Below are 15,828 nucleotides of genomic sequence, written 5' to 3'. Positions count from 1 at the left end.
TTGTGCTGGAACTCTGGTGGGTCTGGGGGCTTTGAGAGCTGCGTCTGATCACAGGTGAGGAATGTGTTGCTGGTACAGTGCATCCCTGGTTAAATTTTTTCTCTTGGTTTCCTGCCTTCTGGCAGAAGGCAAATCCAACTCCAAAACTTCTTATCAATGTCTGAAATCCAATTATTTCTACCAGCTCTGGCAAGATGGGTGCTTTTACACATCCTTGTGGCCCCTTTGACAGGGATGATCCAAAAGTTACACTCACTTGGGGCTCATTCTAATCAAAGTGAAAAGGAAGGCAAAGGCCCAGGACTCAGACTGGTGGTCTTTGTACTTCTGTTTACACACAACATATTAGAAGCAACAGATTCATCATTTCTTCAGAGGAGTGTGGGCAATAGCAACTCTCAGTCAGGAGAGCCCAAGCCCAGCCCCACAGAGAAGGCTGCTCTAGTCTTAATGGTCTGTATGCCAGATAAGCAGGTGTCAGAGCCCTCTGCTAGCTTTCCTTCCTGTCTGCTCCCTCTGCCCTGCGATGGAGGACCAACTCTCATTTTTGAGCCTCTCCTTCCTTCTTTTCAACTTTACTTCTTTCCTTTCTCCTTGTCTGGCCTGGGAGTGCTGACCCTCTGTGGACTGGAACTCAGTCCAGCTTGGAGCAGGCTCCAGGCTCTCATCACTGAAGAGAATGGCCCAGGGTTAGAGTATGACCATGAGTTGAACTTCTGACTCAATCCTTCTGGGTGCTCAGGAAATAAACACAGGACCAAAGGAAGTCAGGTTATCTGTATAAAGCATATAACAGAGAGGCTGGGAGAGTGTGGAAGAAAAGTAGAGGGCCTGGCATGTGAGGCAGGGTGTGCTGGGAATGCTGAGGGCTATAACCCCTTTACCTGCCCATCCCTAGAGTCTTCTTTTTTGCCCTCCTCCTGCTGTCAAGGCAGCTTTTCTCTGGACACCAAGAACCCTACAGGAACACTTTTCTGGAGCAGCCTGGTTTTGCTTTTCTGGAGCCAATAATAATAATAATAATAATAATAATAATAACAACTTCAATTAAGAGCTGGTTAACTTGAAGTTAATAATAATTAACTTCAATTAAAGAGCCGGTTAACCCTATCCACTGGTTCTACGGGGGTACTAAGGCACAGAAACACAGAAGTTGGACCTTCTATATTAACTCAAGAGAATGAATGTGATAAATATCTCTTTGAGGATGAGCTTATGAAAGGGCTCTGCACTCAGCACAGAACTTGCTATTCCAGAAATTCACAGAAAAAACAGGGTTACTAGAATGAGTGCGAAATCCTCAAGAAGGTGGCCTACGGAGCCTTCCAGTCCTTCCCCCAAATCTGTTCATTTATGATACTCAAGCAGGTTTTGCATTTCATTCTTTCATCCATACTAAGCTTTAAACCTGATTTTCTAAACACTACTGTAGTGTTTAGTGAAGAGGGGAACAATTAATGTTCCCATGTCCCACTGGTAGGCTCTGTCAGAACAAGACAACTCTCCACTGTGTACTCTGTGCCCACGGAAAGAAAAGAGAACTAATACACTAAAAGCACTTATGCACACTCACACCATGATCATGCCACTCCTGAGCTGGCAGAGCTTGCTGGGGATGTGGGTAGATGACAGTTCCAGGTGGGCTGGGTGCCAGAAAGGCAGGCTTGAAAGTATAGTGGTGTGGGGCTTTAAGTCCAGCCCTGGACCAGCAACAAGAGGAGGCTTTGGGCTAGCACTATGGATCAGTCACACGTAGCTGCCTGAATGCTGAGCATGGGCCCCTTTTCCAGGCTAGGTTATACAAGAGCTCCTGAGATTCTGGAAAGGTTCCTGCATGGGTGAATGGTTTTGACAAAGATGTTCCCTATGTTATATGAAACTAATGAATGTTTTTTGATTTATGGGCAAAAGCCATTAATGTTTAAATCTTTCTTTTTTATGATGAATAAATACATTAAAAAAACCCAATTTCCTAAATGGGTAAGGGGCATTAAGGAATCTACTCCTGAAATCATTGTTTCGCTATATAACTAATTTGGATGTAAATTTTAAAAAATAAAAAATAAAATTAAAAAGTAAAATAAAATAAAATAAAATAATTTTTTAAATGTTTATTTATGAGAAGGAGAGAGAGAGACACAGAGCATGAGAGGGGAAGGGGCACAGAGAGAGGGAGACACAGAATCCGAAGCAAGCTCCAGGCTCTGAGCTGTCAGCACAGAGCCCAATGTGGGGCTTGAACTCACGAACTGTGAGATCATGACCTAAACTGAAGTTGGACGCTTAACCAACTGAACCACCCAGGCACCCCTTAAATTCAGCCTTTAAAAAAATTATTTAATGCTTATTCATTTTTGAGAGACAGAGAGAGACAGAGTGCGAGCAGGGGAGGGGCAGAGAGAGAGAGGGAGACACAGAATCTAAACCAGGCTCCAGGCTCCTAGCTGTCAGTACAGAGCCTGATGTGGGGCATGAACCCATGAACTGTGAGATCATGACCTGAACCGAAGTCAGATGCTTAACCAACTGAGCCACCCAGGCACTCCAAATTCAGGTTTTTAAAGCAATGATCAAAGCTGAATAATGAGCAAACAGCATCAACAAGTCACACAACCCCAGCCTTTTCAGTGTATGGGCCACAACCAACTGTAGGTGGTCAGAGAGCCCCATAAGGAGCCCGCTGAGAGAGAGGAGCAGGATGGCTGGGAAGCACCAAGGAGGCCTAAACCAATGCTGACACTGCCTGCCAATCCTACAGATTCAAGCCTGATGGGGAAGAATCCCAATGAGAGAAGTCTAGTCTGTGCTGTGATGAAGGGAAATCCAAGATAAGTACATGTACCAGTAAGAGGCAGGACAGGCCTCCTTTGACTAAGGTTAAAATCCGTTCGTTTTTATAGCTCATATGTTCTATGGCAGATTAGAAAATCAACATTAATTCTCTATGTAATCTAATAAATGTAAGGGGAGGGGCAGAAGCCCCTGCTATAGGAGCATCGGCATTTATAGATGTGCAAGGGTGCTCTGTGGGGCTGTCTCATACCCTCAATCTGGAATTGGTTTCCAAACCACAGAATTAAACTGCTATATATTTTTTTCCCCAGAGAAAATCATGCTGCCTCCAAAGCTGATGCACATACATGGACATCCACCCACTTATCGCCCCCACACCACCCTCTGCAGCGTGCCTAGATGGCATGCATTATTGTAGAACCCAAAGAGCTGAACAGCTTGCCTAATGACACCTACCTTGCCTTTGTTGAAGTAGTGGATGATCTTGCGGCACAGTCCCTCTTTCCGCTGCCACTCTGTCTGGGATGGGTAGTGGAGGAATTCCCGAAGTGGCCGTTCTTCCCACTGCAGCAGCTCACAGTAGAGGAGCAGAGTGAATGCGGCCTCTGTGGGGAACAGGCAATATGGAGATCCAGGGACTTCTCCTCAGGGGTCCAGGGGGAGTCTGGTGCCAGGGGACTAGCCCAAGCACTCTGCTAGGATAGGGCATGTGCAGCCCAGGTCAGGGAAACTGGATACCAAAGGTTACATAGAGGGGCTGCCCAGCCAGCCAATAACCTTTGCCCATAGCATTAAGGAGTCAAAGATCCTGGTAGACAACTTCCTCTCATAGCCTAATTATCGATACTGGGCTCCAGATGAAATATGACCCAGCTACCTGAGAATTTGTGCACAAGTTACCTTGCTTTGGGAGACACAGACATGTCAGAGTCAATTCTTGGGTTCTTTTTTAGTCAATGTATTACAGCTTCCTTTCCAACCTTCTCAGAACTGGCTCTTGCAGGAGGGCACTGATCAAGTCTTCTCTCAGCCCTCCCTAAGCCAGCCCCAGTGCCTACAGCAACATTTTCTGACCTCAGCATGGCCTTCATCTCTACTGTTTCTACAAGGACCAGAGAGACGTGTAAATGGTGGTAAGTGTGTGATGGGCCTGTAGCCAGAAGCTCCATTCCTGGAGGAGCTCAAAGTTGATGCTGAACTCAGGGCAGAGGCCCAGTGACACTTTACCCTACATGTGGAACTGTTCAAGAAAGTTATATAAAACAAGAACAACTAAATACTGTGGCCCTAAATTCTAAGGCATGAGTCACACTTAATTACAGCCACTGATCAGGGTCCTCATTATACAGTCTGCTCTTTCCTGTTCTATTTGGTCATTTTTGGTGGGCATCTCCTAGTGGCAAGGTAATTAGCTCCAGCTTCTGTCTGGCCTTCAAGGCCCTACTCAAGTACCTATATTGGTACACGCTACCAATAACTGTGAAGAATCTCATTTATAACTATTCCGTGACCCACTTCCAGTTTTAGCCAAACACACCTGCCTGCAGCCACTCCCCAGGCTCTTCCTCATCCTTGCCTCTCTGCCTGTGCTCTGGTCACTGGACCTTCCTGCCCAGGGATGCACATGCCTCCTTACTGGATCCAGATGGGAAGTCTTTTATTTCTGGGGAACAAGCTCCTGAGGCACTCAAGGGCTCCCTTTGGAATTTAGGAAACCAGGTGAAATTTTTTTCTTTTCTGATCATATCCTTTTCAGATGTTATTCCTGAGGCCGCCAGAGACAAGGCTTAGCACCCTCTCTCTCTGTCCAAATCCCTGACCCCACCTCTCAGTCATGGCCCAGACCTCTAGGAATTTAGTAAATGCCTCTATATTATATGGAATTTATAAAAGTCTATTGTCTTCTCAGAGGCTTGCTGCAATCATGGGTGGAAGTAGACAGAGAGAACGGCAGATTCAGTCCAGTCACTTCAGATTTAATTCTTGTTAACTTATGTGGTCAAAAAAGGTGGCATCTATGCCAAACAATCCCTTACATCTAGAAATAAGGAAGGAGGGTTCTGTGTTTCTACAAACCCATCTAATTCTAGTAATGTTTGTGGATAAGAATAGCTTGAATTTCATGGTTTGTCACACAAATTCAAGTCCTATGGCTCAAGAGCTAGGATGTAGTGGCTAGTCACCGCAGTGAAGAAGGTGGCTATTTTGGGGAAGCTATGGCACCAGGTGATCAGGCAGGAGACACATGCATGCACATACCCTCTTGACTGAGTGGTACTCAGTAAACAGTGTGACAGGCAGGCTGAAATGCTTTTAAATTTGTTCTATTAGAAAGGGCCTTAGTAATAAATTGTAGAAAGGGCACCTATATGGTCCGTCAGAAAGCCAGATGAACACTCTCAATACTTTCTATTGGAAAATCAAAGTGGGGCTGCTGTGCATTTTGCAGGGAAGAGCCTAGACTGCAAAGCAGTTCTGCTAGCAAGTTCAGAAGTTAGGCAGATATTTCAGTGTTATGGCCTCATGTAGCTCTGGCTGTGAAGGTTTTCAAGGTCAAGAAGGCTCTGCTCTTAGAGAGGGACAGTGAGCTCAGGATGCTCTGAACCTAGTGCATGAGAATTTGGAGGTTACCCTTGAGGCCTCAGAGGGGATGGACAGGAGGCAAGGAGAGAGCAGAACAGCCTCAGACAGCAGAGGACATGGCATGAAGGCACAAGTGGAATTTATGCTTGCTTTCTTTCTGCCATATGTGACAAAGGATTTGAAGGAAAGAATGAAGTGAGGGGGCAACATAGGCCCCAACACTCCGCTAAGATCTGGCAGGCACCAGTTCAGAGCCTTTCACTGCTAGCTGTGCACACCTGTCCAGTCTTTCCTCACAGGGAGACATGGTTGGGTCCCCCTTCTACTCACCTGTGTAGTTTTCAGCCTGCAAATGCATGTCACAAAGCTTATGGATATAGCGGATATACATCTCTTCTTTGTTAATCTCAGATTTGTAAAAGTTCTGTGAGAGAGAAAAGGAAATACGCATAAAGATGAGAGAGGTTTCCACCTGTGGAGGCCATACCTGAGCTCCAGGCAGCTGGCCAAAGCCCTGGGTGTACTGGACAGGAGGAGGGCAGGCCATGGACACAGACAGCACCAGCAAGAGAAAGGATCAGCCAGAAGGCACAACTGCTCCCCAGGTATGGTGGAACGAATGGCAGATCTGCGGGAATCCAAATATTGAGAAAGAGGAGGAGTGCCAAGGCAGACTGGGAATTAGGGTATTTCATGGTTGACTGGACCTTGTTAAGAGGCCAAGGATAGAGTTCTGTCCAAGGAGAACATTCTTTTCTCAAGTGAAAATGTGACTGATGAGGTGCAGGTCTCTGAGATATTAGGGACAGAGCTGATATCCTGACTCAAGTCCTCAGGCTTGCAGCCACAGTAGAAGGGCCAAGCCTGTCACAGTGCAGGCCAGAAGCTATTCCGCTGGACAGATAGGAGGAGGGGCCCATGTCTTCTCACCATCAGGTTAACAGTGCAGCCAATCTTCTTATTCTCTGTTTCCTCTCCTTTCATGCAGTCCCTGGAAAGGAGAGCACAGATGAATGTCCCATGGCATGAAGTGGTGGCTCTGGAACAATGCATAGAACTGCAGTGTCACAGAGGCATTAGTATAACTAAACCCTAAATTAAGATGCTCTCCAACAGAAAATGCTTCCACAGGTGGGGGCTATACAGTGAGCTCCCTCTGAGGTTTGGACCCACTTCTAGGGTTCAGAGATCTCTGTTCAACTGAACCTCTCATTCTGGTGGCAGAGTGTAGAGCCCAGATGGTACATTAGGGTAGTACCAATATCCTCAGCACAGAAGAATGTATCAGTAAAGATAAATGTCAAATCCTCAAGTCCCCAGAAGGAGAGGCACAGAGCTTGTCTTACAGGGAAAGTTTCATTTTGTAGGACAGCATTCAACAGAAGCCAATATGCTCCACTCCAGAGACCTAGCTTCAAGACCCTGTGGTTACAGCAACCGTGGCATGGCCACCATGTTAACCATCTTACTGGCTTTTCTCCCTATGGTTTCCTTCCTGTGTACTAAGTAGAAGCAGCAGGTTTAAAGTTTCTTTCTGATTTAGGGGTAGCTTCACCCAGGGCTGAGTTACATTCATGCTGATCAGAGCAGGGTTGGGTGTAAGAGGGGTCAAGGCTGGTCTGTGAGACACAGAACAACAGGAACACTGAGAATGGATCCTTCCCTAGGGAGAGAGGAGGACTGGTCAAAACCAAGCTCCTCTGGAAGTAGCAGAGTCTTGGCACAAGGAGACAAAGGAGAAGGAGAACCAGAATGGTGAATCTCGCCAGAAGCCTCCTCTACACACAGCCAGCCAGAGTTCCATCTGTTTGCTGTGTCTCCTTCTATGGCACTCTACAGTGCTCTGGCATATAGATATAGTTCCTTGTGTAGCTGTGTGTTAGGGAAAGGCAGTATAAGTGGGTTTATGGACCACTAAGATCAGGTGGAGAGAGTATCTTGACTTTGCTCTACTAACAGGCATGGGGCCCAGTGAGAAACATCACAGTTGGGAGTCAGGAGCCTTAGTCCAAGTCACTGAACCTCTGGGTGATAATGTGACAAAGTTAGTTATCCCCGCCTTCCCAGCTGCAATCCAGCTCACAAAGGGATAACTTCTTTGAAAGAAAGGAATACTGAAAAATCCACACAACTCTCATGATATTCTGCAAAGCCAAGTGTCCTCCCTTCTATGGAGGGCTACTATCAGAAGTGGCAGCTCTGTGGGATTTGAAACCAAGGTCGTCCTCCTTTTTTGGTTCCCTAACTGCCATATGGCATTTGGTTCCTCTGTAGTCAGACATGGGGGTCCTTAACAGGCTACTGCAGAACCTTTTAGTGCTAGTAGGGACAGGAAAATGCTGTGACTTTTTAAGAGGTGGACCAGATGGCCAACTAGTTAGTTACAAGCAACATAGAAAGTGGCAGGAAGCATCTGTCTCTCCAATAAGTTGGCCGATAGAGAGTAGTGAGGTCTCAACTAGCTACTTTGGCATTTAGTGTTTTTTTTTTGTTTGTTTGTTTTGTTTTTTCTAGAAAGCATCTGAAACACTTACCAGGCATCATCTTCTTTTTGGCTATAACTAGAACTTCATTGCCAAGTCAATTAAACAGGAAAGTATTGTCCTCAACCCTGTGATGGCAGGGCCATTCCCTACACCTTTGTGCTCTATGACCACCTCTCCCATGCACTGCTAACAGCTGCCTCTTCTCTTCTGTGTGGCTGTGCATCACTTCTGTGTGGCTACTCAACATAGAGGACACCTTTTAAAGCCTCTGACTTGGGTGCAGCCATTGCTCTCCCCTGTTCTTTCTCTGGAGGACGAACAGGGAAGACCCTCCTAAAGAGGCTTCTGAAGCAACCGGTTGTGAGCACTGGGCTTGTGGTGACCTAGACCAGGGCCCAGGCAGCCCTTAGTGCAACTGGAGAGGCCTGAGAAAGGAAGGCTCCATAACCTCCAGTTCCTCTTCCAGGTGGAGGTTCCACTTAAAGTCCCAAGGGCTTGGCAATCCTAGCCCTGTCCCTGTATGTTCCAGGGCACTAAGAACCACTCCCCCTACCCCACGGGGCTCTGCTTCCTAACCTGAGAAATACAGTTGCCACCAGTGAGCATCTTTATATCTGACACAGAGTATCATTCACACAAAAGTTGAAGAGGTACTCCTCTGAGTACTTAAGGTTCATGCTAGTCTAAAACAGAGTCTCACACTCTAGGTTCAGATCATTCTGGAGAACAACCTATTAATTATTTGCCTAATCAATGTATATGTATCTGTCAACTATTTTCTTAGTAGGTTCTTATTGCACTAAACTGCACTGGGGTAAAAGAGACTACTTTGGTTCCTGCACGGTCTTCCAATTGGTCAATATATACCGTACACTTGTCAGAGGACCATCAAGGCTCCATGCAGGGGACCAGGGAGATAAGGATAAGGTCCCTGTCCTCAAGAGGCTTCTTTCTTCAATTGAATGAGTCAGAAAGGTGACAAATGATCATCATGCAAGGTGACTGATGCTTTGAAAGAAGTGTATACAGATCCAGGTAAGCTTTTATCTGGCAAAACTTCCTTGATGGGGCTTGGTAGGAAGGCCACTCTTGGGAGGACATTGCATGTAGAGAAGCCTGAAGAGAAGGGATGTGAGTGGTGACAACATGGATGAAAGAATAGGGCATGGCTCTTGAGTCAGATGTGGGTTCAAATCCCAGCAATGGCATTTCCTATCACTGGTGTTTCTTCACTGATAAAAACAGGGATAACCCTTCACAGCTCCTTATGAGATTAGAGATAATGCTTGTCAAGCACAAAGCACATAGTGTATTTTTAACAGATAAGAGCCATGATAAACATTGTGGTGTTTCCTTTTGTGTTAACAGGGAACAACACTAGGAGGTTAGTATGTGCACATGGGTGCTGGGACTGTCAAGGAACAGGGCTGGAGGAGTAGGCAAAGGCCAGTTTATGAAGGGGCTTTGCTGCCATGTGAAAGAGCATGAATTTTGTTTTTTAATGAACCCATTATTGAGACAAGAAATGGAAGAGAATGAAATTGGGTTTGGCCATGAGTTTGAGCTGTTTGTACAAGGTAGATACAAAAATCAAACAGGAAGCTAGAACTAGGCTAAGAAATTAATTTAGGCTCTTTCTGGTAGGCCATAATGAATAGAGCTTAACCTTTAGTAAATGTTTTAGGGAGGGGGAGGTATAGAGTTTTGTGCATCCCTCTTCCCTGTCTGATAGCAGGTACAGAAAAGGCTGGGGATATGGCATGAACAAAGGAGTCCACTGTTCTAAAAGGCATCCCCAAAAGGCCACTTATCAACTTTTAAGGTCCAGGAAAAATGGGCTGAAACTTGCACAAGGACAACTGTGCTACAGGAAGAGGGGATGCCTAAGATGGGAACCCATTTCTCAGGAATTCCATTTCCATGTCCAGATAGTACACTGGACACCTGAGTCTTCTGCAAAGCAGAAGTCTTGCCATAGGAGTACCTTCTATTCAGCAGCAACTGGAGGTGGCCTAAACCCCCTCATTTCCTGATGCATGGGTTGGAAGTGCTCTCCCTTGGCGTTTACATGTCTTGTAGCACAGAGGAGACAACTATTGCTTGGGGATGGATTTCCTCCGTCATTCTTCCTCATTCCCTATCACCTCCCTCTAGGCTCCTAAAAGGTACCCTTAGCCACCACATGAACTCTGCTAAGAGAATAATGAAGCCTGCAATGGTGGCTTCATTGTCCCATCTGGAGTAATTCAAAAGTTGTGATATGACAGAAAGCAAGATTTCATGAAAAAACTAATTTTACATGAACTCTCAAACTGAACATAGCATAAAGATCTCTGAGCTCACAGGCTGCTTCCTCTAATCTGTTCATGGTCAGGACCAAGGGACAGAAAAAAACACTTTAGGCAAAGAATGGAGGCATGGAAAAGTAGGATCCCCAGTGCCTGGAAAAACCAACTGGAAGTCCTGCTGTGTCACACTTCTGTACCGGGTGATATTTCCCTGCCCATCTGTCATATGGCTCTCAGGAACACAGCACAAAGGACCTACAGTTGTTCGCTGCATTGCTCTGAGCTGTGACCTTTCTAGATGGAAACCTGAATGTCCCTGGGATGCCTCCTGGATATATGTGCTCACATATCAGGGGGGATCCTAGGAAGCCCTGGCCTACCCCTGGGAGAGGACTCTTTCCCTCTCTTTGGCCATCAGTAGATTCCCAATGACTGATGATGGCACCCAAACCAGAAGAGTCCTCCCCCTGAAGGCCACATGGTTTCAATTTTAAGGTCAGAGGATGTCCTTGCTGAGGCAAGTATCCTGATCAGACAAGAGGTCAGATAGGTAGGTGCCTGAGAAGATACCTGTAGTCAAGAAGGCGTTCCATGAGCCGGGTGACTGAGGTCACAAAGGAAATGCCAGTTTCACGCCATGTTTCCTGTTCAACCTTCTCCAGTAGGCTATTAGTTGGAGGGTGGGGGGAAACAAACACAGTATACAATTTATGAGCCTTCTTTGGGCACAAAAGTGAGGTCCCAGAGCCCATGGAGCCTGTGATGGATCTGGAGACAGAAGACTTACCACACTACAGTCTTACCTGGGGTAGGGCCCAAACAGCTGGGTTCTACTCCATGCAGCAGAAAGCAAAGACAAGGTGATTACTGAACTGGCAGGAACAGATGAGCATATTTTCCATTTTCCTGTATAAGTTCCTAAGGATGCCAATGAACTGAGGAAGGGGTTTTAAAGCCCCAGCCCTTTAGGTGTATGCTGTGAGGTTTGTTCTAAAACAGCAGCTGAATAAGAGCCCACTGAGGATGGATCTGGCTTTGCAGTTGGCCAACTACCTCCATCACCACTCAGAGGCATCCTCAGCAAACATACAAACTCAACTTTTCATGTAAACCAAGGAAAAGGTTCCGACTAGTCTTGAGGGCCTAGTATGAAGGGCAGTGAGTGAAACTAGGAGTTATACCTGGTCATCTCCACTGTCAGGGGATGTTTCCAAGTGAAAATTGCCAGAGCCAAGAGCTAAATGCCCAGGTCCTTTTCTCATTTGCCAGCCCATGCTCCTGGCACCTCAGGGTAGCCTCTGGCTTCTCTGCCTTCCCACAGATCTCTCCTAGGGGATGATGACCTAGACTCTCTGCTTGCTCTAGTGATGAGCCCAGGTCCAGGTCTCATTCCTGATTCCCTTCTACACTGTCCCTCACTGCCTAAAAGTCATGAAAGTCACCTGGAGTGGCAGGCCCAGCTAAAAGCCCAGCACTGGGCACTCCCACTCACAACCTGGCTGCTGTTAATGCTGCCATGACAGCGACAGTCTTCCCCACACAGAGTATATGGCCTGAGCTGAGGCTTCTGGGAAAGTGAGGGTTTCCCATGTGACTTATATTACTAGAGAGAGAAGGCACACCATTGCTCTGGCCTCTGAGCTGTGTGGATGAAGCCACTGTGTCAGTATTTCCCAAACTATTCTCCAGAGCTCTGCTGTCCTGGGGGACCAAGAAAGGTGTTCTGCGAGCAAACAAGCCTGGGAAATGCTGGTCACTACACACTCCTGTCAGAGATATTTCACATCTTTCTGCCTATTAAAGGCTTTGCTAAGTCCTGTAATAGAGGTATGCTCAATTTTGTTTAACTGAATCTTTTCTGAACTGACCACTTACTTTTTTCCCCCAGCAACTTCCCCAAAACACAAATTGGGAAATGCTGCTTTATGGTTCTCGGAAGTTTTCAGTCCTCAAACATGATTTAGAAGAGTTTATGAAACACTATTTGGTCAGGTAATTAGTAAGTGAAAGTTATTTGTGTGCTTTTTCCTTTGTAGTAAAATCATCTGTTAGTGACTTAGGAAGAGATTTCTCTGCATTATTTCCACAGTTAGAAACATCTTTAGCTAAAAGAAAAATACTAAGGTATAGATTCATTTACACAAATTATAATTATTTAAATTTCAAATAAATTCACATTTTGTGTGACTCATTAAGGAACAAAGTGGGTAGGATATAGCAGAAAGATTCCCCCTTCTTGAAATTGGAAGATCTGAGTCCTCCCCCCAGAGTGGCTTTTCACAGGTCATTCAACCGAGGGCATGCTAACACTTTCCTCATCTCAGTTTCACCACCTTTATTCATGAAGATAATTTCTGCCCTGCTCACTTCACAGGTGTGTTGTGAGGATTAAGTAAGAAACGTCAACACATTTGTACACTGTAAAGTTCTAAGCAAATGTACAGTATTATTATTGGAAAAATATGCCATAGGCTTGTCTTCAAAATGGCATGAAAACAAAGAAAATATTAAAGCTGGAAATAATGAGTGAGATGGGAGGGGACTCTAGAGCTATAAAAGTCTAAAGATTTTGTTTTTTTGGAAGATAAAATGTCCAGCATCACTATCTATCTGGGAGAATCATGGCTCTCCCGAGTCCCTCCTTTGGACTTAGCCCTGTGGCAAAGACTCTTGGCCTCCAACATTTCAAGACAGGAGCTATGAGGGGCGCCTGGGTGGCTCAGTCTGTTAAGCGTCCGACTTTGGCTCAGGTTGATCTCATGGTCCGTGAGTTTGAGCCCCGCATCGGGCTCTGTGCTGACAGCTCAGAGCCTGGAGCCTGTTTCAGATTCTGTGTCTCCCTCTCTCTGACCCTCCCCTGTTCATGCTCTGTCTCTCTGTGTCTCAAAAATAAATAAATGTTTAAAAAAAAAAAGACAGGAGCTATGAATGTGGACCTGGGAAAATCCCTGACATCACTCAGTACAAACACCCTGTTTCACAAACAGGGAAGCTGTCCTGGAGAGTGGGCACAATTTGTTAAAGTCACAAGATCCATGGTAGTGTTTTTTCAAAGTTGATTGTACCATCTTATGAAGCAAGGATTTAACTGTTTACCTCTCAGAAATGCCAGCACTGAGCCCTCAGAGAGTCCCCATGGGCTATGTGCCCAACTGGATACAGTGCATGCTATGAAGACATATAAAGACCCTTTTCCTATCAGCAAATCTAAGAGCTCAGAGTTACCGCCTGTCTCTACCTCTTTAGCCAACTATGGCAATCCCTGAGAGCTTGCTGCCATAATGCCACTGTCCTATTGACTAGGAACAATCTAGGTCACTCCTGATACTCACCCTCTGAAGCCCAGCCAGCGTGGGTTGCACCCCTACCCCTCATCAGCCCATTTCACCCCCTCCCCCAGTGTGGGGTGCTTGGGGCTAAAGCAGCTTACAGCAGGCCGAAGAGCTCTCTGTAACTCTCGTCGCCTTTCCCTTCTGACACCATGCTGTCCAGCTTGTCAATCAGCTCAGCCTCCACCTAGAGGGAAGCAGAGACTTCATGAACCCAAGCTGACCTCAGAGGAAGATTGGGAAATCTAGCTCCTACCACAGGTGAGAATGGCTGGGAACTGCTTCCTGATTTTGTCCTTGTACCAAATAAATCCGAGGGAAGGCAGGACCTCATCTACAGCACCAAGAAACCACTCTGCCCCCTTGATTAGGAAGGCTCCCCACTCCAGTGGTTTAAAGTTGGAACTTACACACCTCAGATACTCTTTTCCCAGTCTAGGGTCAAAAGGCAAGGATTCCATGTAAAGAAAAGTATTTTGGATACAAAAGAGGTCTTTGTCAAGTGTTTCTCTTTGTTAAAAAAATGTACACTCAAAAGAATTTGTGTGAGTAAAATACATTTGGTTAGAACTTTACCCTCTAGTCAGCCAGTCACAAAGGAAGCTTGCAGCAGGGCTAGCCCTTACTCGAATGGCTGACATGATTCTGAGTTGAGCAAGGTATGAGTGTTTCCTTCAGAGATTCTACTTCAGGATAAAAAGCTCCACTGTTTGTCCCCACAGGACCTAGAGCCCTTGGGGCTGCTGCCTCGCCACTGCCTCCTCACTGGGGCACCTGCATTTGTTACTGAATTCTTAAACCGTGAGGAGCAATACTGTACTTTTTCCTACTCAACTGATCTGCAAGGTGTTCAGCAGTGCTCAGCCACTTCCAATAAGCCTCACTGGATTTACTCTGAGGTGAGAAATTAGTCATAAGTGATGTGAGATAAAAGTCTTTTAAACCCCTCATTAGCCTTTAAAATGTGGTACTGGGAGCGCCTGGGTGGTTCAGTTGGTTGAGCGTCTGAAGTCGGCTCAGGTCATGATCCCACTGCTCGTGAGTTTGAGCCCTGTATCAGGCTCTGCTGACAGCTCAGAGCCTGGAGCCTGCTTTGGATTCTGTGTCTCCTTCTCTCTGTCCCTACTCTGCTCCCACTGTCTCTCTGTCTTTCTCAAAATTAATAAACATTAAAAATAAAAAAAAATAAACATTTTTAATGTAGTATTGTGGCACCTCACACCACTCAAGAGTGGCTAAAATTAACAACTCAGGAAACAACAGATGTTGATGAGGATGTGGAAAAAGGGGAACCCTGTTGCACTGTTGGTGGGAATGCAAACTGGTGCAGCCACTCTGGAAAACAGTGTGGAGGTTCCTCAAAAAGTTGAAAACAGAATTACACTATGACCCAGCAAGAACACTACTGGGAATTTATCCAAAGGAAACAGCGTGCTGATTCATAGGGGTACATGCACCTTAATATTCATAGCAGTGCTATCAACAATAGCCAATTATGGAAAGAGTCCAAATGTCCATCAACTGATGAATGGATAAAGAAAATGTGGTTTATATATACAATGGAATACTACTAAGTGATGAAAAAGAATGAAATCTTGCCATTTGCAACAACGAGGATGGAACTGGAGGGTATTATGCTAAGTGAAATAAGAGAAACTCAGTCAGAGAAAGACAGATATATGTTTTCACTCATATGTGGAATTTGAGAAACTTAACTGAAGACCATGGAGGAGGGGAAGGAAAAAAAATAGTTACAAACAGAGAAGGAGGGAGGCAAACCATAAAAGACTCTTAAATACAGAGAACAAACTGAGGAGTTGATGGGGGTAGGGGAAATGAGTGATGGGCATTGAGGAGGGCACTTGGGATGAGCACTGGGTGTTGTATGTAAGTGATGAATCATGGAAATCTACTCTCGAATCCAAGAGAACACTGTATACACTGTATGTTAGCTAGTTTGACAATAAATCATATTAAAAAAATGTGGTATTTTGGTATTATTTATATAAATACTTCATATAAACAAAGAGGCATGGCTGCTTTTAATAATGAGCTATAACAGAAGCATTTTCTCACTTCACATAGGGCCAAAGAGTCCTAAAGCAATGAAGTTATAAAAAAATAATTGAATTAGAAAATTCATTGAAGGCAATTATGGTTTCTGAACCCCTTCAGCAGGAAATGAGAATGGATGAATAAATGTGGCTCTGTTTATAGTGGTCTGCTCTGCAGAGACTGTCACACATTCACGTATGGCCTGATGAGTCAGCTGCTTGAATATGCATTTCAGAGAAAGAAAATATGAGACCAGGGGTCCTTAGGGATTGATGCCATGTCTTTCTCTGTGAA

General features: G+C 45.4%; 1 protein-coding gene across 3 annotated transcripts in view; it reads right to left on the bottom strand.

Moving 5' to 3' along the window:
• Positions 1-15,828, bottom strand: part of DOCK3 (dedicator of cytokinesis 3) — a 580,531-nt gene that overhangs the window by 27,949 nt on the left and 536,754 nt on the right. For all 3 annotated transcript variants that reach the window (XM_047849906.1, XM_047849909.1, XM_047849907.1), the window contains 5 exons: positions 13,581-13,666; positions 10,721-10,816; positions 6,307-6,367; positions 5,707-5,800; positions 3,250-3,398 (listed from right to left, as the gene is read on the bottom strand). In XM_047849906.1, the coding sequence (XP_047705862.1) occupies positions 3,250-3,398; positions 5,707-5,800; positions 6,307-6,367; positions 10,721-10,816; positions 13,581-13,666 (486 nt within the window). The remainder of the gene's footprint in view (positions 1-3,249; positions 3,399-5,706; positions 5,801-6,306; positions 6,368-10,720; positions 10,817-13,580; positions 13,667-15,828) is intronic.

The sequence above is a fragment of the Prionailurus viverrinus genome, chromosome A2, assembly GCF_022837055.1.
Source record: "Prionailurus viverrinus isolate Anna chromosome A2, UM_Priviv_1.0, whole genome shotgun sequence".
Taxonomy (NCBI): Eukaryota; Metazoa; Chordata; class Mammalia; order Carnivora; family Felidae; genus Prionailurus; species Prionailurus viverrinus.
Note: the sequence above shows the minus strand (reverse complement) of the source record. Positions and strands in the feature narration are given on the sequence as shown.